Below are 21,756 nucleotides of genomic sequence, written 5' to 3' on the forward strand. Positions count from 1 at the left end.
CAGGGAAGAGTGGCAAGGACCTCGTGGTGGGTGTGGCAGGAAGTAGATTCTGCATTCGGGGGCGGGCCTAGAGGCGCTTATTCCGAGTACGGACTGGCGAAACCATCGAGTCTGAGGGCCAGAGAGTCATGAAAGTAAGGGGGCGGAGTGACAGATTTCTCCCGACCACGTTCCTGGGAGCGCGGGCTGGGTTGTGTAGGGTGTCCGGGAGTCAGCCGCTGTGTGTCAGGGTCAGTAGCCGGAGGCCAGGAGATCTTCGTCAGTGGCTGTCCATGCAAAAGTGTTTTGGAATTCTGGATCTCGGCTCTGAGCCTTAGCGGAGGTCACGGCTGTCAATTCACCGGTGTCCCGGCGTGCCAGACGGAGGACAGAGTGGCGGTGGAGGAGCGTTGCAGGAGAGGTGTGCCGGAAATAATTTGCTCCCCCTAACCCCTTGGGCATTAAGTTAGGCTTAGTCACATCTTATTGGGTTGAATTTGAAAAAGGCCCCGTGGAAGAAGTAGCCTATAAGATCTCAATTAAAAAGAATGCCTGGAATAAAGAAGATACCACAGAACTAAGTGAGCCGGAGGTAGATAGTGATTTGCATATCTGTCGAGGTGCTAGTAAAGGTAGGCATCCTAATGTGGACATCCCTGCATATCAGCTGTCCTATTCGAATCCAATGGGAGCAAGTCACAGAACCCAGTGGGAGGGAGCTGGAGTACAAGTGACAGAATTGTAGCGGGTCTGGGTTTGGTGGCAGGATGATGCAGGCACTAAAGGTCCATTCAGACATCACCTCAAGAACCAAAATAACTTGCATGAAATAGTTTAGGTGAGAAGTAATAGTCTGTACAGGACATTGGGAATGGAGTATGACGGAGAGAATATTTGAAAGGCGTTTCTGATGATAAGGCATGTATGTGGTCATTGACGGATCAATGGAGAAATCACCTTTGCTGATTCCATTCAGTGGGGACCCTTCTATCTCTGCTCTTGCCGGGGACCAAAGTCTTCCCTTTTTTTTTTTTTTTTTTTTTAAAGATTTATTTTATCTATTATATATAAGTACACTGTAGCTGTCTTCAGATACACCAGAAGAGGGCATCAGATCTCTTTACAGATGGTTGTGAGCCACCATGTGGTTGCTGGGAATTGAACTCATGACCTCTGGAAGAGCAGTCGGGTGCTCTTAACTGCTGAGCCATCTCTCCAGCCCAAGTCTTCCCTTTCTAATATCCTGGTGTCGAGCTGGTTCCATTGCTTCTTGGAGTTGAGAAACTCTCCTGGCAAAAAGTCTACCTGAAGAGCAAAATGGTGGGGTTTTACCCTGGAATTCCAACACCATTCCCACTCCACAAAAGGACACTGAAACAAAGTTCTGCTGAGCCGTCCGTCTTGCTTCTGTGGGAGGGAGCGGAGCAAGTTTGATCGCTCTGGTTTCTAAACTAGTCTTATGCTTTCTTCCAGTTCTGCTGTTCTCCATCTCTAGGTTTTGACAGTGCCTCAGAACCCGTGAGCATCTGTGTTTTTTCCTTTCAAGATGCCATTTACAGACTTTGTTCTGGCCCTCAAAGACAATCCCTACTTTGGGGCTGGATTTGGGCTGGTAGGTGTGGGTACAGCTCTGGCTATGGCCCGGAAAGGAGCCCAGTTGGGTCTAGTGGCATTCCGTCGCCATTACATGATCACACTGGAAGTCCCTGCTAGAGACAGAAGCTATGCCTGGTTGCTTAGCTGGCTGACCCGGCACAGCACCCGCACTCAGCACCTCAGTGTTGAGACCTCATACCTTCAGCATGAAAGTGGCCGAATCTCCACCAAGTTTGAATTCATCCCCAGCCCTGGAAACCACTTCATTTGGTAAGACTGGAAGTTAGGAAGAGCTCTGAGGAGAGGGTGGATCAATGGAAGAAATCGGGCCACTTTGACAATTTTATCCAGGTATCAGGGAAAATGGATCCGGGTAGAGCGAAATCGAGAAATGCAGATGGTGGACTTGCAAACGGGGACTCCTTGGGAATCTGTCACCTTCACGGCCCTGGGCACTGATCGAAAGGTTTTCTTCAACATCCTGGAGGAAGGTGTGAGATGGCACAGGCAGGCTTTCAGGAATGGGGAGGTTGGGCATCTGCTGCTTGCAAAGGAGGAATAAGGATCCAAGTCCTTGGGAAAAGGGTACAGGTCAGAGCTCTACCTAATTGAAGAATCAGCTGTGCTCAAGAGACTTACTGTTTTGTTTCCTTGCTCCCAGCGAGAGCCCTGGCTCTGCAGCAGGAGGAAGGGAAGACTGTGATGTACACAGCTGTGGGTTCTGAATGGCGAACCTTCGGTTATCCACGCCGGAGGCGGCCACTGGATTCTGTAGTCCTACAGCAGGGTCTGGCTGACCGAATTGTTAAAGATATCCGAGAATTTATTGATAATCCCAAGTGGTACATTGACAGAGGTAAGTGGCAGCTGGAATCTTGGCGAGGCTGTAGCCAGATGAAGTTACAGAATAGTCTAGCTCAGGTGAAGGGAAAGAAAACTTGTCTATGAGGGTATCTTTTTCTGATACTAGGACCACTGATAGGGAGCAGAGCTGAGGGTAAATGTGGACACCCGGGCCAGAGTACATGATTCACTTTAGGTCTTGTTTATCCTGGTTATATCCCTAGGCATCCCCTACAGACGTGGCTACCTTCTTTATGGGCCCCCTGGTTGTGGAAAGAGCAGTTTTATGTGAGTAGTCAAATTCTCTTGACTCTGAGAAACAGCCTTTGCAGAAAAACTGGACTGAAAGCATTAGAAATGAATCTGGGAACCAAGAATCAGGGTAAACATGAGATTCCCTAGGTGTGCATCAAGTGGGTATAGGAAACGCAGGCCTGTGTGGCCTACCTCCTAGGACTCTTCAGGCTACCTAGGACCTCCTTCCCTGTCATTGTCCACAGAACAGCTCTGGCTGGAGAACTGGAACACAGCATCTGCCTGCTAAGTCTCACAGACTCTAGCCTCTCGGACGACCGGCTCAACCATCTACTAAGCGTAGCACCCCAGCAGAGCCTGGTGCTCCTGGAAGATGTAGATGCTGCTTTTCTCAGTAGAGACTTGGCCGTGGAGAGTGAGTGAGGATGCTGGGGATGGGGAGTCTTTTGTTTTTAGTGTAGTGTGCATGTGTGTGCAAGCACATGTGTAGGCACACGCGTGTGGAGGTCAGAGAACGTTTTGAAGTCAGTTCTCACCATGTACCGTTTGTCTCTCTTGTTGCCATACTCCTGTCTCTGCCTTCAACATGCCTTAGTGTTTACATATGTGCCACTGGAAGCCACTGCATCCAGCTTTTTACTTGGATTCTGAGATCAAACTTGGGTCTTCAGACTAGTGTAGCTGCTTATTTGTTTTAACCACAGAGCTAGGTTCCTGACCCAGGAAAGTAGTTATTTAAGACACTGAGGGTCAGAAGTCAACAAGAAACATTTTTGGAGGCCTAAGTCAGCAACAAGAGGCTGATAAGTAGGGAGCTGAAGGGGATTTGGGGCTCCCTACTTATCAGCCTCTTGAAGGGGATTTTAACTGAGCCATGACCTTTCACATCCCTGTCATCCTCTAGACCCTGTAAAGTACCAAGGATTAGGTCGCCTCACCTTCAGCGGACTGCTTAATGCTTTGGATGGTGTAGCCTCTACCGAGGCTCGAATTGTGTTCATGACCACTAACCACATTGACAGGTAAGGAGACAGGAAGGCAAAGCTCCACTTGTACACCTCAGGAGAGTTGGGGGATTGAGGAGACTGTCTCAGGAGCTAGCAGGACTGTTGGCTGTGACTCTGCTTTTCCTTAGGCTGGATCCTGCCCTGATACGTCCTGGGCGAGTAGATCTGAAGGAGTATGTGGGCTACTGCTCACACTGGCAGCTGACCCAGATGTTCCAGAGGTTCTATCCAGGACAAGCGCCTTCTTTGGCTGAGAATTTTGCTGAACATGTCCTTAAAGCTACATCCCAGATTAGTCCTGCCCAGGTGCAAGGCTACTTCATGCTGTATAAAAATGACCCCATGGGGGCCATTCACAATGTCGAATCTCTGAGGTGACCCACCAGGCCTGTCACACGAATCTGGTTGGTGACCTTCTTCTTCCCATTGCTGTGTTTGTAATTGAGAATAAAACAGGAGTTGCCATAGCAGGTGCCTGCAAGATCTACATGTACCAGTGGTGGGGCCATGGCCTGAGCGAGGGAGAGGAGGAGGAGCGCCATTGGGAAAAGTAGATGCAATCATGAAAGGCCACACGGGTAAGATACACTGTTGCCTGGTGTTGTGGCACACACTCCCCCACCCCCATTTGTTTGTTTATTTTGTTTTGGAAACAGAGTTCTTTGTATAGTCCTGGCTGTCCTGGAACTTGTTCTATAAGCCAGGTAGAAGATCTGCCTGACTCTGACTCTTGAGTACTGGGATTAAAGGTATGCATGTGGTACGCACTTTTAATTCTAAAACTTGGGAAGCTAAGGTAGTAAGAGTGTTAAATCTTAAGATCCGGGCTAGAGAGATGGCTCAGCAGTTAGAAGCACTGACTGCTCTTCCAGAGGTCCTGAGTTCAATTCCCAGCAACCACATGGTGGCTCACAGCCATCTGGAATGGGATCTGATGCCCTCTTCTGGTGTGTCTGAAGACAGTGATGGCATACTCCTATACATAAAATAAATAATTCTTTAAAAAAAAAATCCTGGGGCTGAGGATTTAGCTCAGTGGTAGAGCGCTTACCTAGGAAGCACAAGGCCCTGGGTTCGGTCCCCAGCTCCGAAAAAAAAGAACCAAAAAAAAAAAAAAAAAAAAAAAAAAAATCCTAAGACCAACCTAACACCACAGTGAGACTTTCCCCTTAAAACAACAGAAGTACTTGGGATGGAGCTCAGCTGGTAGAATGCTTGCCTGGTGTGCACAAACTGGCCATGATGGCAATGGCCTGGAATCCTACCACTCAGGAGATAGAGACAGAAAGATCTGGAGTTCTTCAACTATATAAAGCTTGAGGCTAGTCTGGGCTACATGGTACCTTATCTCAAAACCACCAGCCAGTCAGCTGAACAATGCATGTGTGCAAATGTGGGAATGGATGGAATTATTTGCTGTGTTACTTCTTAAGTATTCTGCACAAATGTCTTTTCAAACCTGACCACACTGGCAGGGAAGACCCTTTTACCCTAGTGTCTCTGGTGGACAGCCTTACAAGAAAGGTGGGAGCCCCTATCATAAAGAGTCATACCACATAAGCTAGCTGCTGTTAAGCAAAGGTCAAATCTCTTTATTGCCTCCCTCCCACCCCAGTTCCCTGTCCCCCAACAGTACTGCTAGGAACCTTCCTCAGATTCCAAGCCCAGGGGCTCCCTGCGAGTACCAGACCGGTATGCTCCCTGGCCCCGAGGTAGATGGGGATAGGAAGAACCAGGTGTACGGTTTTTGGAGCGTTCCCAGCGAGCACAGTCCCGAGTCCTGCGAGCTGAGGGGCCCTGCCAGCTACCAGGTCCCTTCTCCTGAGGATGACCTGTGAGGCCTTTGTTACGGGGTTCTGCCTTTAAGTCCACAGTCTCCTTGAGAGGCTTCTCAGGAGGTGGCAGTTCTTGGATTTCACTGGTACCTTTTGGGGCGCAGCACTCCCCGCCTTTTGGGTGCCTCCGATCATACTGTCGCCAGGAGCCACGACCAGGTCGTGGAGGATCTAGCATGGATTTCTGGGTCTCACCCAGCCTCTGTTGATTTGGCCCAGCCCCCGAAGTCTTCTCATAAACATACTGGGTAGCCATGGGTAAAGGAGTTGGCAGAGTTGATTGGGCAGCTAGGGAAGTAGATTGTTCTGCAGAAAGGGTATTAGGTGGTTGGGGTCCTCTTGAGACATCTACTACTGACTCAGGTTCAAGAGCAGCAGGAGGCTGGAGAGAAGAGAGGCAGAGGTGATGCATCAAGGGGGACCCCTCTCCACTATCAGCAACCATCATCAACCACAACCTTGCTAGCAGAAGAAAGCACACCCTAGGGCCATGGCATTCCTAAGAACTCTGGAGACATCTGAGGCCAAGGGGGAGCCTTTCCTCACCTGCTGAAGGCTAATGAAGTATCGGTTCCGTTCAGCCTCCAGGTCAATGATGCCACCCTTTTCCTGTTGCCTCTGATACAGCCGTTTGAGTTCTTCCTGTTGGCGCAAGCTCTCTGCACTGGGTTGGTATAACTCCTTACAGGAAAGGAAGCAAAAGGGCAGGAGGAAAAGAAACAAAATGAGAAAGCAGACAGATGACTTGAACCCTAACTCTTCTAGGATTGTCCTAGGGAGCTGCACAAGGTTCCTGTTTTTTTTTTTTTTTTAAAGATTTATTCATTTATTATATATAAGTACACTGTAGCTGTCTTCAGACACACCAGAAGAGGGCATCAGATCTCTTTACAGATGGTTGTGAGCCACCATGTGGTTGCTGGGAATTGAACCCAGGACCTCTGGAAGAGCAGTCAGGTGCTCTTAACCGCTGAGCCATCTCTCCAGCCCAGGTTCCTGGTTTTTTGTTTTGTTTTAGACAAGAGGTTCATATAGCTCAGAATGGTCTCAAACTCACTGTATGGCCAAGCATGACCTTGAACTGTTTATCCGTCCTGAGTGCCATGATTGTGAGTACACCACCATATACCAGGTTTTTTAGTGCACTGCTGGGGATCAAACCTAAGGCTTTCTGTGTGCTAGGTAAGTGCACTTCCAAATGAGCCATATTCCCAATACTCAGTTCTTGGTTTTGTTCCTCAGAGTTGGGCTTCTGAAGCCTTAGACTCCTGGTGGGGGCTGTGGCTTTGCAGAGTACTCTTAAGCAAGTCAAACCCAACTCCACAGAGAATTCAGCAGAGACAAGATGCCACTTCTCTCTCCTTAGAGAATGCCTGGCTTAGAGCAGAAGGAAAACCCTTACCATGGGTTGTTGGGGTTCAGGGGCTGCTTTCAGCGAGGCAAGATCATACACAAGGGGCTCCCTGCACACAGGACACTGCACACCGACTGCCTTCTAAAACAAGAGGAGAAATCACATCCTGCTCCCTGTCAGCCAGCCCGAGGGCTGGGACCAAAGGGCATAAGCGTTAGCTGCTTAGCAATGAGGTAGAACAGAGGAGAAAAGGGCTGCCTAGGGAGAGGTCTGGAAATGCAAGGCTTCATGCAATGTGTCAGTCCACACAAGGATGCCTTTCTTTCCGGACACGGGTAAGAATTAATCTCAAAGGTATCTAGAACTAAAAAGATGAAAGGACACCAAAGTAGAGGGCTGGAGATGGAGATGAGGTCTATGGGTACCGAGTGAGAGAGTGTGTCTGGTGATGTCTACCTGCTTGGTGACAACATGCTGTTGCTCCTGTTCCTGTGTATTCAGCTCTTGTTCCATGTGTTGGATGTACCTGGCAAGGCAGTGGCAGTGAAAGTAGTGATAACACGGTGTCTTGGTAAAGGCCTCCTTTTCCTGTGGGAAGACAGACGCAGGTCCTGCATTAGTGACCACTCACGAGCCCTTCCCAGTCTGCTCAACCTTATCCCAGATCCCAGCTGAGAAACCCACCTGGAAACCATAGAGGCAGATGACACACTGTCCATGGGGAATGTTGTTATCTGTGAGAATCTCCTTCCCCTTCTGAAAGGAGAGAAGATGTTGCTGAAACATGGAGGCAGGAGACTGTGAACACATCCCAGATACTTCTTCCAGGACTAGCTGGCTCCTATCCTGGTAATGTTTTACTTGCAAGGATCCCTCTTCTGTGCTGCCTCACTTGACCTTCCTGGTTTCAAAATCTAAGTCAATTACTTCTCTCACTAAGCACAGCTTACACAGTTTTCTTTCTCTTTTCTAAAGACAGGGTCTGATGTAGCCCAAGCCATCCTTGAACTTTAGCTAAAGGTGCTTTGAACTTACGGATTCTCTCGCTTCCACCTCCCAAGCGGTAGGATAGCAAGTGTGTGCCACCATGCCTTGGCTCAGCATATAATACCAACTACCCAGGAGACAGAAACAGGATGTCACAAGTTCAAGGCCTGCTTGACCACTTTGTGACTCATTCTCAGAATTAAAAAGGTTTAAACATGGTATGGATATAGCTCAGTACAAGAGCACTGGTCCAATGTATGTAAAACCTTAGGTTTGGACCTTGGTATAGAAAAAAGGAAAAGTACTGAAATTGAAGCAGAGAAAATGAGGGCTTGAGGACACACACCTTTAATCCCAGCAGTTGGGAGGCAGAGGCAGATGGCTCTCTCAGGCTGGCCAGAGCTACAGAGTGAGACCCTGCCTTGGTTAGCTAGAATCATCTGTGAAGAACCAAAACTGAGAAAATACCTCCATAAAAATGGCCTGTAGGCAAGCCATAGCCTATGGCAGATGCCTAGCAAAATGTGAGGCATTTTCTTAATTAATGAGTGATGGAGAAGGGCTCAGCCCATTGTGGGTGGGGCATCCCTTTGGTTGATGGTCCTGGGTGCTATAAGAGAGCAGTTTGAGCAAGAACAAGCCAGTAAGTAGCACCCCTTCATGGCTTCTTCCTGTCTCCAGGTTCCTGCCTGGAATTATTACTCTGACTTCCCCAGTCATGGACTGTTCTTGGAAGCATAAGATGAAATAAATGCTTTCTTCCCTAAGTTACTTTTGATCATGGTATTTTTAACACAGCAGTAGAAACCCTGAGACCAAAAATAAATAAATAAACAAACAAAAAGAGAAAGGGAACTGACAACTACAAGGGAGCTACTCGAACTACTTTTTTTTTTTTTTTTTTTTTTTTGAGACATAGGAATTATCTTTCTAGACTAATTGAGGCCTTGTGCAAACAAAGACTAAATGTACTGCCTACAGATATAATGTTGTCTGAAAGGAAGGATATTTTACCAGGCTATCACACTTTACCTCGATGAGTTCATAGAGCATGGCAGTGCCTAGTCCCTCCTTGGCCACATGGCCCAGGGCCTGTGAGATCCTGGGGGAAAAAAAAACAAGAAGAAGCCAATATGAAATCCACACCCTTCCTTCAGCTGGCTGAGCTGAATTTTGTATTGTCCCTGTTCCAACTAGCCCAACTTACTTGTGGATCTGCTCATCTGAAAGTCCTCGGGGGTTACGGATGGAGATCTGGGGCACCTCGTGGGGATACTGATGCAGAAAAGCAACGAACAGTCATGAATGTGATGCACGCTGGGGGCTCTCCCCTTCCTCCCTTGACTACTGTGCAGAGGCCGCCTCACCTGCACGGGGACCTGAAGAACCAGAGTAAAGCAGACAAACTGCGAATCCTGGACCTCTGCGGTGGCAGGGTGCAGAGTGATGAAGATCTCCCATGGTGATCTGCAGGTGGATGAAGTGAAGACGCAGGATGTGACTAGGCAGGGGCTTGAAAGCTAGGGAGGAGGGGGTGAGAGAGTAAAGCAGTAGAGGAATGCACATTGGGCTTGTTTCTCTGGGCTGGGGGAGGAAGGCTTAAAGGAATAGTAGATAAACTTTACCTCTGAGGCAAGGCTCAGAGTACCCTAAGTCCAGATTCTGTGTAGAATTCTCTCACGACTGAGACCCCTGCCCGCCCCTTGCTGAATACGTACCTGCCGTTCCCTTTCATCACCTGTAGTTCGTCCAGATAGATAGATTCTAATACTTCAACTTCAGAGGGAAGGACCCTGGAGAGTAACGGGGAGACTGAATCACCATTGCAATTCTCCCTACCTAAGCTGCCAAGGCTGATGAAGACTGACTTTTTTTAAAAAAAATCTGCCTGAATACATTCTCTGGCCAAATTATTCTTTAAAACTGGGAAGTGTTTCTTCAAGCCAGGTAGAAAGCATGGGAATTAAAGTTTTGGAGATCACACTGCCAACTTGAGAAAACACATTCCCAGAGGAATTAAAACTAACCAAACCGTAACCCAGGAGGAATGGGACCAATCAGAGGCAGGTTCTGGCTCCCTGCTTACATTTCTACAGCGTAGGTTATCCTTTAGTGGGTTTCCCTCTGACCTGCATATTTGACATTCATTCATTAACAAGGCTATCAATATTATTTCTGCCCACCTATATTACTGTATAGCACAGATCCCAGTGTTCTGGCTACAGCCAATATCTTGCCAGCACCAGTCAGTGTAAACATCCTCAAAAGGACATAGCAAGTTAAACAGGTCTAGGTAATATAAAAGCTATACTGTATTAGAAGAGTCATAGGCCTTGTAGCAAATAGTAGAGCAGAAACTATTTACCAAGCTATGTGGTCAGGTTACTTTTTTTAGAAGCCTGAGTTACACTGTCTACCACCTAGTGATAATACAGCATACTCACTAGGGCTACTACGAGAGGTATAAATGATTTGGTTATATAAACTGCACAATGTCTAAGACATAGTATCTAGTTTAAGTGACCCCCCCCCTTAAAAGGAAAAAGGGCTTAGTTTGAGGACCCCGAGTATACACATGATCCAGGATGTGTAGTTAGTCCTGATCATCATGGCCAAGACAGGGCTCGTGGTCCTGATATTAATCAGTGGGCTCACATTTAAACAGAAAAAACAGCGGTTATAACATCGAGGAAGAGTGATTGTCCACAGCGCTACCCAGGTGAATGAATATATATATATATCTGTATCTGCTTTCTTATACAGTTCCTCTCCACCGAGAAGGCGCGCACCCCACTATCACCTCTATCAGTAATGGTTACTATTAGCATTCTTAAGCCTTAGGCAGAAACCTTAAAATACAAAACTTATTATTTTACAAATTAAAAATAAGACATTCGTGCTGGAGAGATGGCTCAGCGGTTAAGAGCACCCAACTGCTCTTCCAGAGGTCATGAGTTCAATTCCCAGCAACCACATGGTGGCTCACAACCATCTGTAAAGAGATCCGGTGCCCTCTTCTGGTGTATCTGAAGACAGCTACAGTGTACTTATATATATAAAATAAATGAATAAATTAAAAAAATCTTAAAAAAAAATAAGACATTCTGGCTACTATAGACTACTGCAAACACTGTTACTCTGTCATGGCTCAGGTGTCCCTTCATATGTTAGAAGTCCCTCCCAACATTGAAAAGCACTAGTCTGGCTGGGCTCCCTAAACCAACAGAACACTGAGGTGCAGCCGCAGGTAAGACTTCCTTCAGTACTTTGCCCACCTTAGGTCAGCTGAGTCTTGGATGTCAGATATAGACTAGGAGTAAATAAGGTCAGAGGTTACAGATGGGGGTCAACAGTAGGCTGTCCTAATACTAACAGTGTAAGGCCTCAACTCAGATGTCCTTTGGGCTACCTTAGTCTCTCGCAGTCTTATACTTAGGCAATTAATGAGAAGCAGGCTTATGCATATTACAAATCCACAGTGATCCTCCCAAGTACTCTATGAGGTAATGCCACACCCACTTTTTTTTTTAATAGCTGACACTGAGCTAGCTGGTTTGGTCGGCATCACATCAAGCTAATTAAATACGAAGTGAGCACATTTTTATCTTATGTCCAAAATCCAAAATCCTTAAAGGTTTTTGGTTTCTTATTAAGAATGCTCGAGAGAGTAGGAGATCTTATGAGGGGAGTAAGGCTTTTCTGACAATAGTTATTAGTGCTGTTGGTTATATGGGAAGATTGAAAAACGCATAGACAGAAATGGTCTGGTCCATGGGGCAGGGTCCTAGAGGCACGAGGAGTGCGTCCGTTCCTAGAGGCGGGAGGTGTGATGATGAGCAACCATCCTCCAGTGCCCAGAAAATCACATCAGGGAGAAGTGGGGCGGGGTAGGCCCGTAGAGTGGGCAATCGGGTCGATAAGGCGTGGGCCCAGCTGGCCAGGCCGCTGTAGACCCAGTCCCTTCCCAGATCGGCGTCCCTCCACCCTCCGTTCCCGGTTCAGTAGCTCGCCTACGAAAGGATGTCAGGGTCTCTTCCATCCCTCTCCCTATGATCCACCCTTTATGCCGGTGGTTCGGACGGTCCGAAGCTGTTGCTAGCTCCCAGCACCAGATCCAGGCAGCCAGCCAAAACCTATGACCCAAAGTTACCAGTCCTCTTCCCCGGCAGCTGTAGACGCAGACGCCGCCATGTCTTCTCCGGCTCTTGGCCGGAACCGGAAACACCTTTTGGGAAGTTAGAGGCGGAAAACTAGGGCGGGGCGGAGTAAAAGAAAGCTGGCGCCGTTTCTAGGCAACTGCAGACTCTAGATCCTTTGTGGGGTCTGCTAGCCAAGCGACAGAAGTGCCCTAGAAAGTGCTAATGGGCGGTTCGCATCTGTCACACACCTCTGAGAGCTTTGTCCTCTAAACTTCTGACCAGTTCCAGGGAGTAAAACTGGTAAGAGTGTGGGAAACTAACGAGAGCTGCAACGGAATGGAGAAAAGTAACGCAGGCAGCTGGGAGGGACCCCGGTAGAGGCCCAGGGCCACCAGCCCTCAGTCTGGGCAGTTTGAAGGTCTAGGCTGGGGGCAGGGTAGGGGACCTCGGGTCAGGATCGGAGTGGTGTTGCTGGGCCAGCTGAGGATATCAGGGACTTGGGAGAGCAAAAAAGGAGCATGTTGGTGAGCATTGCTAGAGAGGGGAAAGGGGACACCGGGCACCTAGCCTGGGTGGGGGTGCCCGAGACATTCTAAGACCTGATCATCTTTCCACCCTGGTCATGTATTCGAGGCCTTGGTTATTGTGAAAAACAGGAGAAAGCAAGGCTGATAACGTGTATCTTTCTCCCATGTTGTGGGCCAGGCCTCCCAGATGTGTGGAACCATCCCTGGATCTATAGCTCTTTGTCACCGTCTTCTTTCTGCCTTCTGAGAGACCCTGAAACCCTTGCCATGGAAAAGTACCACGTTTTGGAGATGATTGGAGAAGGCTCTTTTGGGAGAGTGTATAAGGGCCGGAAAAAATACAGTGCTCAGGTAGTGAACAAGGATATCTTTTAAGTGGGATTTGGTGACCCACTTGTCCAGTAAAGACTTGGGACAGAAGGGCTGCACGGTGTATATTTCTAGACCCTGACTCCAGCATACTTCCTAGGGTATATAGGCTCAGAAATTTGATTTCTTGGAATCAAATCCCGGCCTTAGAACTAGGGGCAAACTACCTAACCATTCCATGCTTCAGTTTCCCCAAACTGTACACTGGGGGAAGATTGATAGGGTCTGAGGATTAAATGTACTTTACACTTAATCACTTAATACGATGCCTGACATCTACTGAACGACAAAAATTATAACTGTCCTTTGTATGACCTACGAAGATGACCCCTTGAAGTCCTTCCATCTCTCCATCTTCTTTCTCCTTCCCCCACATCTCACCTGAGTCCTTTGCTTATGTCAGAAAACCTCTGCCAGGGTCCCATCAAAGGGATCTATTTGCCAGTAACTGTTTCCCCCAGTGATGGGTTGACAAAGCCAGAGTAAATCCATAGTCCCCTAGTGGGGAAAGTGGAGGTGGGAGGGTAAGTATGTGTTTGCATTCATACTAAGAGTTGGTCCAGAAGTATAAAGTCTTGAATCATGGCACTCTGAGATAAAGCTTAAAGTATTTACACACACACACACAGAGAGAGAGAGAGAGAGAGAGAGAGAGAGGGGAGGGAGAGAGAATGTGTGTTTTATTTGGGGTTACTTAAACAAGTATAAATGAGGGTTTACCCACAGGAGCAGAAATGACTCACAGACGGCTGTAACACCAAAGCCCGCCCCAGCATGTGTGATAGCTCATGCAAGCTGGACGCCTCACCCAGTGCCAGTTAGAGGCAGCCTGACAGAATGAAGAGTGTCTTAGGCAGCTCAGCCGGCATGAGAGTTTCTTGCACTTCTTGATGGTGTAGTTAGGCCTTGACTCTTCGCTTTGCCACTGACAGGTGGTGGCCTTGAAGTTCATCCCCAAACTGGGGCGCTCAGAGAAAGAGCTGAGGAATCTGCAACGAGAGATTGAAATCATGCGGGGTCTGTGGCATCCCAACATTGTGCATATGCTTGACAGCTTCGAGACTGACAAGGAGGTATGTTTTGATGGTATTGGGTTGCCTCTCTCCATGCCCGAGGAGACCAGGCATTTCCCATCCCAAGAGTGCATGACTGTTCTGTCAGTGCTATGCTGCCTTCTCCTCACAGGTGGTGGTGGTGACAGACTATGCTGAGGGAGAGCTCTTTCAGATTCTGGAAGATGATGGAAAACTTCCTGAAGAGCAGGTATGCTTCCTGGCTCAAATGTTCCCACACTTTGGATCTCTGTCTCGGTGAGGAGCTAGGATGCAAGCTGAGGCCGTCAAGGTTTATTTGTGTGTGTGTGTGTGTGTGTGTGTGTGTGTGTGTGTGTGTGTGTGTCTGTCTGTCTATATGTATGTATTATGTATGTCTTTCTCTTTATAGTGTATGTGCACATATGTGTAGGTGCATGTGCTCACACATGTGCATGCATGTAGAGTCCAGAGGTTAGAGTCTTCTTCAATTGCTCTCAATATTTTGAAAGTCGATCTCTTTTTTTTTTTTTTTTTTTTTTTGGAGTTGAGGACCGAACCCAGGGCCTTGCACTTGCTAGGCAAGCGCTCTACCACTGAGCTAAATCCCCAACCCAAGTCGATCTCTTATTAAGCCTGAAGACTGTTGATGATTGGCTGGGCTGACTGGCCAGCAAGCTCTAGGGACCTGCCTATCGTTACCCTCTCCCCAAAACAACAGGGTTATAGGTGTGGGAGACCAGGCCCAGCTTTAAAGGCAAATGCTAAGAACCCAAACTCAAGTCCTCATGCTTGTGCGGTGGCCATTTCACCAGTGGAACCATCCTCTCAGCTCTGACAATTCTTTTTTTTTAAATTTTATTACTGTATGAGTGCTCTGCTGTATGGATATCTGCAGGCCAGAAGAGGGCATCAGATCCCCCTTATAGGTGGTTGTGAGCCACCAACTGCTTGCTGGATATTGAACTCACGACCTCTAGTAGAGTAGTCAGTGCTCTTAACCACTGAACCATCTCTCCAGCCCCTGACAGTTCTTCCATTTTATTTTGTGTGTGTGTGTGTGTGTGTGTGTGTGTGTGTGTGTGTGTGTGTGTGTGGTGTAGTGTATGTGGGGGGAGGTATGTGCATATACATGCAGACCAGAGCACACAGATAAGAGGATAACTGTAGGAGTCAGAGTCTCCTTCCACCCTGTGGGTCCCAGGGATTGAACTGAGATCACTGGGCTTGGCATCAAATGCCTTTACCCACGGAGCCGTCTCACCAGCCATTTTCTGAAGAGTACAAGACTCGGGCTGGAGAGATGGCTCAGTGGTTGAGATCACTGACTGCTCTTCCAGAGGTCCTGAGTTCAATTCCCAGCAACCACATGATGGCTTACAACCATCCATTATTGGATACAATGCACTCTTCTGGTGTGTCTGAAGACAGTGACGGTGTACCCATATACAATAAAATAAATCTTAAAAAAAAAATAGAGTGCAAGACTCTAGCTATATCTGCAGGCAGTATAGTGTGGGAGTAAAGTATTTAAACCCTGGAGCCACAATATCTGGGTATAAATAAATCTTAACTTTGCCCCTCACTAGCTGGGTCCCCATGGGCAAATTACTCATGTCTTTGTGCTTAGTTTCTCCATTGGTAAAATGACAATAATAATAATACCTACCTTGTAAGCTATTTGGGGATTAGTGGTTTAGTTCATCAAAATGAGAAATAGCTATTATTAATACTGTAGATATCGGTCATGGTTACTATGCCTTTAAGGAAGGAAGGCCAGTTTTAGAGTGGTGAGAGAAGATTACTGTTAGGTTAGGATTCGCCCTTACGACAAAGAGGCTGGCAGTGGGAATTGTTTGAGGAGTGTCCCTACAATCACTCTAGACATTTCTTTATACTCTTCACAAGTAGGTGCCCTCCAACCCCAGAAATCTCCTCACTGTAAGCAGTCACCTTATACTGGGACGGTGTAGCTCAGTTGGTAGAGTACTTACCCAGCATGCATTATGCTCTGGGTTGGATTCCCAGTACACATAAAACTGGACTTGGTAGCACATACATACAGTCTCAGCACTGCTGAGGTAGAGGCAAGCGGATCAGAAGCTCAAAGTCATCCTCAGTTACATAGCAAGTTCTAGGCCAGTTTGGGGTCTATGAGACTCAACCAAACCCAACCAAATAAAAAACCTTACTGGTGGGGTTGGGGATTTAGCTCAGTGGTAGAGCGCTTGCCTAGCAAGCCCAAGGCCCTGGGTTCGGTCCCCAGCTCCGGAAAAAAATATAAATAAATAAATAAAAAAACAAACAAACAAACAAACAAAAAAAAACCTTACTGGCTCGTTTGCCGTGTTTGAGTGTTCGTGTATCTTGAGAGGAAGTTTCCCTTATTTAAAACGGTTAATGTGCACAGAGTATTTCCTTCATGCCAGCCCATTCTGAGCATTGCTGTACGTGCTTTACCTCCGTTAGTCTGGACACTAGCACTGGGCGGTACATGCTGTGTTATTCTCACCTTCTAGATGGTGACTCTGGGAAAGCACAGAAGAATTTGTTCATGGTCACGCAGCCAATAAGAGAAATACAATAGATTCTCCTTGAATAAATAAATGAGCAAATAAAAGGATGAATTAAGGGGAACAGAAACCCAAGGAGGCTATAGAGAACCATGAGGTTCCAGAAGAGAAGAGAACAGAAAACCAAACTAGCCTCGGCTCCGGAAGTCTTTGGCTTGTCAGCTGACTCTGTCCTCTGACCTTTTCTTTCACTTGTCTGACCCCTAGGTTCAGGCCATCGCCGCCCAGTTGGTGTCAGCCCTGTACTATCTGCATTCCCACCGCATCCTACACCGAGACATGAAACCTCAGAACATTCTTCTCGCCAAGGGCGGTGGCATCAAACTCTGTGACTTTGGGTAGGGTTTCTGAGCTTCCGTCTGTGCTTCTCCTTCAGGGAGTCCTAGACTCTCCGCTGGGCTTACATAAGCCTCAGGTTAGAACCAGAGCTGGAGGCTGGGCCTTTGGAACTAATTGAAGGTACTGTGTGTGTCTCCTTTGGTTCAGCTTATCCCATAGCTAACATGTAGTAAATGGCCAGATTTTTTTTCTATTCTCTCTCTCTCTCTCTTTCTTTCTTTCTTTCTTTCTTTCTTTCTTTCTTTCTTTCTTTCTTTCTTTCTTTTTTAAAGAACTCATTATGGAACTCACTCTGTAGACCAGGCTAGCCTCAAACCCAGAGATCCACCCACCTCTGCCTCCCAAGGGCCGGAATTAAAGTCATGCACCACCACTGCCCAGCTTAATTTTCTTTTTAAAAATATTTTTATGACATTTATTTATTTGTTGTAGTATGGAGATGTGGGGACTCATGCTCCATGGCATGCTTGCAGAGGTCAGAAGACAACTTGTAGGAGTCACTTCCCTCCTACCATGTGGGTCCTGGGGGTGGAATTCTGGTCATCAGGCACCTGTCCCCAGGTGTGATTTTCCAAATGTGAGTAGGTCTCGGTGATCTTCTTTTTCTGTATTTCTATCCTGTCACCTCTGCAGATTTGCCCGAGCTATGAGCACCAACACCATGGTGCTGACCTCAATCAAAGGCACACCGCTCTATATGTCTCCAGAACTGGTGGAGGAGCGACCATATGACCACACGGCAGACCTCTGGTCTGTAGGCTGCATCCTGTATGAGCTGGCTGTAGGCACACCTCCCTTCTACACCACCAGCATCTTTCAACTGGTTAGCCTCATTCTCAAGGACCCTGTGCGCTGGCCCTCCACCATTACTTCCTGCTTCAAGGTAATGGAAGATGACGTCTATATCAGAAACCTGCCCTCCTCTCTTCCTACCCCCTTTCCAAAACCTACTTCCCAAAGTTGGCGCAGGCCAAACAGCTTTGCTTTTCTACTGCAGGTGCACAGTCCCTGGAGGCTATTGTAAGAGTGTGTTCTAAGGTCTGCTGGATTTAAGGATGATAGCTCCTGCAGCCTATGCCAGCAGGCTGTGCTTTACCACAGTAGGAAGTCATTTCAAGCCACGAGGAGAGAAGAGCTACTGGGCTGTTACATTCCCCAGTCCCTCTGATCCCCTATCAGAGACAGTGTCAGATGCAATGCAGGTGCTCCCCACGCTGTTTTTAGTGCTCTGCAGTGGCTAAAGTGGCTGGCGATTAGGGGTGGGTGACAGGAAGTGGGACCTAGCAGGTTGGTGGGGGGAGAAAGGGCAAGGCTGCGAGCCTCAGCAGGAGTTAAGTACACGCTTCTCCCAGAATGAATCTCATTATGAGTTTCTCTGACTTATCTAAGATGGATGGTGCTCAAATAACTTTAAAACAAGTTAAATAAAGGAGCTTTAACTGAGGGACATACACTAGGACTTTCGTTCCTCTTCAGGCAGCTTTGCAGGGGCCTTCAGAGACAGCTGCGATTGCTCCAGTCACCGTGTCTTAGCAGTGTGCTCACAGCCTATTAGCACATTCTCTTCTGTTTTGGCTTATGTATTTAGTTCTATTTTTTAAATTACTCTTTCTTAAAAGATTTACTTTTATTTAAGTGCGTGTCTATTCGTGCAGGCACCCTCAGAGGCTACAGGGGTCAGATCTCCTGGAGCTACAGGCAGTTGTGAGCTGTGTGATGTGGGCACTGGGAACCCAACTCCCATCCTCTGGAAGAAGAGCAGTGAGTGCTCTCAAGCACCCAGCCATCCTCCAGCTCCTACCTTCCCTTCTTGCTCCGCATCTAATTAAGGGTTTCATCCTAACACATAGACCCTTTCTGTTCCTCCCTGATCTGAAAATTCACTGAAAGATTTCTGTGTTTGAGTGTTCCCTATACATCCTTGAACCATTGCTTGTTTGTGTACGAGTATATGTGTTTAGCCGTACATACATTCAACTGTTCACATCCATCCACAGACCATCCAGGACTGTGATGTTTGCTTTCTGAAGAAGACAATTCAAGCAGCATCCCCTCTTCTAGATTTTCCTCCCTACTCCCCAGAGTTGATAGTGCACAGAGATTTGTTTTTACTCGTGGATTATGGAATGTCTGTGGATAGCAGTTACGGCCCCCTAGGAGATGAAGGCAGTGGTCTGTCTGGGATCCTACAGGGAGCCTTGTTAAGGTTGTGTTTGAGCTGCTGTAAGAACAGGTGCACGAGTTGGCTCATCAGTACTGCTGAGAGGTTAGGGAGAGCCTGGAGAGAAGGGCTGGTAAAGTTTGATTTCTCTCCACAGAACTTCTTGCAGGGGCTGCTCACTAAGGACCCCCGGCAGCGTCTGTCCTGGCCAGACCTCTTACATCACCCCTTTATTGCCGGCCGTGTCACCAGTGAGTCATCAGGGTTCCCGGGGCCCTGGCCCAGTTTCTTCCCTCCCTGCTCTCTGGATGCCACACCTCTTTCCTCTCCCAACTTGGACTTTACTCCTTATGCCTTTACCATTCCTGCTTTTCGTTTATTTGTCAACATAGCCTTTTCTCACAGAGGCCTAGAGACACTGATGTCCCTTGCCAAGTAGACTCGATGACTGCAGCCCCAGAACAATTATGTCTTCTCTTCCCTCTATGCAGTAATAACCGAACCAGCAGGCTCCAACTTGGGCACCCCATTTACTAGTCGCCTACCCCCAGAACTTCAGGTCCTAAAAGATGAACAGGCCCATCGACTGGCACCCAAGGGTAACCAGTCCCGCATCCTGCGCCAGGCCTGTAAACGCATGGCTGAAGAAGCCAAGCAGAAGGTGTGTGGGTCCGAGGAAAATATATAACAGGGGCAGGCTAGAGTTTGGGTACGTGGGAAGGGGAAGATACGACTTTTAGTGAATTAGCAAAACGATCTGAAGAGCCTAAATAGTTCTCTTGTCTCCTACCCAACCCTAGGAAGACCAAAATACAGGATCCACCCTTGATCAAGAAGCTAGGCTCAGCAAGGTGACACCCAGCACAGCCCCTGTGCCTGGTCTAAAGGCCACTCCTCAGGAGTCAAGCCTCTTGGCTGGCTTACTGGCTTCAGAAATGAAGAACAACTGGGAAGACTGGGGGGCTGGAGAAGCACCCCCTACACCTCGGTGAGAAGGGTAAAGCAACTTGTGTGTGTGCATGTGTGAGATTTTCAGCAGAACTCTGGCAACGATCACAGTGTGAAACGGCTCTGTCGTTAGCCATAGCCTAAATATAGATAGATAGATAGATAGATAGATAGATAGATAGATAGATAGATAGATAGATAGGGCTTTGGAAGTATGAGTCCTAGATTCTTGGGTTCTGACACACCAGAAGAGGGCATCAGATCCCATTACAGATGGTTGTGAGCCACCGTGTGGTTGCTGGAATTTGAACTTAGGACCTCTGGAAGAGCAGTCAGTGCTCTTAACTGCTGAGCCATCTCTCCAGTCCCTCTAATTCTTTCTTGATTCAGAAAATTTGAGAAATCTATGTCTCAGTTGTACTTTGAAGGGATAAGGACCACTTCTGCCCAAAAGGGAAGATTATTCGAATGGAAAGTCATGAATAAAACACAAATCTACTTGAGAGTAGATCAGACTGGGAGGGCAGTCAAGAATCCGTGTGTGGGGGGCTGGGGATTTAGCTCAGTGGTAGAGTGCTTACCTAGGAAGCGCAAGGCCCTGGGTTCGGTCCCCAGCTCCGAAAAAAAGAACCAAAAAAAAAAAAAGAATCTGTGTGTGGATGTTAACATATACTGTACTGTCCGTATCCCATAACCCTCTAAGAAACAACCTCTATCTATGTGTACAACTGGTTCCTCTAGGCCTTTTCCTGAGCCTGGAGGGAGGTACAGAGCAGTGAGCCTTAAGCCTCACAGTCCGGAAGTTGTCTTACTCCCAGGCTTGTTTGGCAGGGAAAACCACATCACCTTGGAGTGTGAACAAGCCTTCCCTGAGCTGAGGCCAGAGACGATGGGTCGGCGGAGCACCGATGCAGTGGATCCTGAAAACGAGGTGGGGCATTAGGTCTACATGCATGATTTCTAGAACAATATGAGCTGTAAGCATAAGCTCCCTTAGTGCTAAAGAGAACCTTGTTGACATATCATGTGAACACGTAATTCTCAAAAATCAGAATGCACAGATAAAGGTGGAGGTCCTAAGGTAGATGTTAGCACATTCCCTATAGTTCCAGGTTTTGGAAGGATGAGAGGATCCTCCTTCAGGAAGATAAGAGAAGAGAATTTCCTGAGCCTAGGAATATCCAGCTAGCCTGGGCTATATAATATAACCTTTTCTTAAAAAACCAAAACGTAAATAAGAACGAAGGTCTCTGTTGAACTGTACACATTCCAAAGATGGCTCCCTTACTAATCTCCTTTCCAGCGTCAAGCTTTCTTACTGTCACACATATGTACATACATGTATGCACATGCATGTTCATGTACATACATGTATATAGATGTACTTACATGTACATGTGCAGTTTGGTGCTCTCTACATTATCCTGTGTGTGTTGCCTTACATTGTGCCTCTGTTACCATATGATCTATTTTAGGCCTCGATTCTACATCATAGTACGTATTTCTTCTTCAACCTTTTGTGTCTATGGTAGAGTTCTAATTTTTATATTTTGAAATAATTTCAGCTTGTATCATGGGGCTGAAAAGGTGGCTCAGCAGTTAAGAGCACTTGCTCGGGGTTGGGGATTTAGCTCAGTGGTTAGAGCGCTTGCCTAGGAAGCCCAAGGCCCTGGGTTCGGTCCCCAGCTCCAAAAAAAAAGAACAAAAAAAAAAAAAAAAAAGAGCACTTGCTCTTGCAGAAGCCCCTGGTTCGATTCCTGCTACCAGTGTAGTAGCTGGCTCACAACCAATCCAATACCTTCTCTGACCTCCT

General features: G+C 47.3%; 3 protein-coding genes across 10 annotated transcripts in view; 2 read left to right on the forward strand and 1 right to left on the reverse strand.

Moving 5' to 3' along the window:
- Positions 1 to 139: 139 nt before the first annotated feature.
- Bcs1l (BCS1 homolog, ubiquinol-cytochrome c reductase complex chaperone) lies at positions 140 to 4,147 on the forward strand. 2 transcript variants are annotated; one of them, XM_017596370.3, is made up of 8 exons: positions 140 to 611; positions 1,453 to 1,845; positions 1,927 to 2,066; positions 2,237 to 2,431; positions 2,643 to 2,706; positions 2,919 to 3,088; positions 3,578 to 3,695; positions 3,809 to 4,147. In XM_017596370.3, the coding sequence occupies exons 2-8, from the start codon at positions 1,526 to 1,528 to the stop codon at positions 4,056 to 4,058; spliced, it is 1,257 nt and encodes a 418-aa protein (XP_017451859.1). In that variant the 5' UTR covers positions 140 to 611; positions 1,453 to 1,525; the 3' UTR covers positions 4,059 to 4,147. The 2 variants fall into 2 exon arrangements, with proteins under 2 accessions (XP_017451859.1, NP_001007667.1); NM_001007666.1 differs by having other exon boundaries at positions 170 to 400.
- Positions 4,148 to 5,242: 1,095 nt separating this feature from the next.
- On the reverse strand, positions 5,243 to 12,115 carry Rnf25 (ring finger protein 25). 4 transcript variants are annotated; one of them, NM_001012004.2, is made up of 10 exons: positions 12,007 to 12,055; positions 9,575 to 9,649; positions 9,224 to 9,323; positions 9,064 to 9,131; positions 8,889 to 8,958; positions 7,554 to 7,625; positions 7,326 to 7,457; positions 6,918 to 7,010; positions 6,062 to 6,196; positions 5,243 to 5,897 (listed from the first exon to the last, which is right to left on the reverse strand). In NM_001012004.2, the coding sequence occupies exons 1-10, from the start codon at positions 12,045 to 12,047 to the stop codon at positions 5,319 to 5,321; spliced, it is 1,365 nt and encodes a 454-aa protein (NP_001012004.2). In that variant the 5' UTR covers positions 12,048 to 12,055; the 3' UTR covers positions 5,243 to 5,318. The 4 variants fall into 4 exon arrangements, with proteins under 4 accessions (NP_001012004.2, XP_006245234.1, XP_038939286.1 ...); XM_006245172.5 differs by having other exon boundaries at positions 5,247 to 5,897; positions 6,918 to 7,007; positions 12,007 to 12,115; XM_039083358.2 differs by having other exon boundaries at positions 5,247 to 5,897; positions 9,224 to 9,376; positions 12,007 to 12,068.
- Positions 12,000 to 21,756, forward strand: part of Stk36 (serine/threonine kinase 36) — a 26,881-nt gene continuing 17,124 nt past the window's right edge. The window contains exons 1-10 of one of the 4 annotated variants that reach the window (XM_006245174.5): positions 12,000 to 12,295; positions 12,701 to 12,873; positions 13,824 to 13,964; positions 14,077 to 14,154; positions 16,703 to 16,833; positions 17,468 to 17,717; positions 19,153 to 19,246; positions 19,487 to 19,656; positions 19,796 to 19,983; positions 20,775 to 20,874. In XM_006245174.5, the coding sequence (XP_006245236.1) occupies positions 12,790 to 12,873; positions 13,824 to 13,964; positions 14,077 to 14,154; positions 16,703 to 16,833; positions 17,468 to 17,717; positions 19,153 to 19,246; positions 19,487 to 19,656; positions 19,796 to 19,983; positions 20,775 to 20,874 (1,236 nt within the window). In that variant the 5' untranslated portion in view covers positions 12,000 to 12,295; positions 12,701 to 12,789. Of the gene's footprint in view, positions 12,296 to 12,700; positions 12,874 to 13,823; positions 13,965 to 14,076; positions 14,155 to 16,702; positions 16,955 to 17,467; positions 17,718 to 19,152; positions 19,247 to 19,486; positions 19,657 to 19,795; positions 19,993 to 20,774; positions 20,875 to 21,756 lie in introns of those variants that run through there. The other 3 variants (NM_001173986.1, XM_063266974.1, XM_063266975.1) reach the window with 3 other exon arrangements.

Source organism: Rattus norvegicus, chromosome 9, assembly GCF_036323735.1.
Source record: "Rattus norvegicus strain BN/NHsdMcwi chromosome 9, GRCr8, whole genome shotgun sequence".
NCBI classification, from domain to species: domain Eukaryota; kingdom Metazoa; phylum Chordata; class Mammalia; order Rodentia; family Muridae; genus Rattus; species Rattus norvegicus.

Coding starts and splice junctions, on each gene's coding strand:
- Bcs1l (XM_017596370.3), top strand. CDS start 1,526: ATGCCATTTACAGACTTTGTTCTGGCCCTCAAAGACAATCCCTACTTT. Junction 1,846..1,926: donor CCTGGAAACCACTTCATTTG/GTAAGACTGGAA, acceptor AATTTTATCCAG/GTATCAGGGAAAATGGATCC. Junction 3,696..3,808: donor ACCACTAACCACATTGACAG/GTAAGGAGACAG, acceptor GCTTTTCCTTAG/GCTGGATCCTGCCCTGATAC.
- Rnf25 (NM_001012004.2), bottom strand. CDS start 12,047: ATGGCGGCGTCTGCGTCTACAGCTGCCGGGGAAGAGGACTG. Junction 9,132..9,223: donor TTCTTCAGGTCCCCGTGCAG/GTGAGGCGGCCT, acceptor TTTCTGCATCAG/TATCCCCACGAGGTGCCCCA. Junction 5,898..6,061: donor ACTTCATTAGCCTTCAGCAG/GTGAGGAAAGGC, acceptor TCTTCTCTCCAG/CCTCCTGCTGCTCTTGAACC.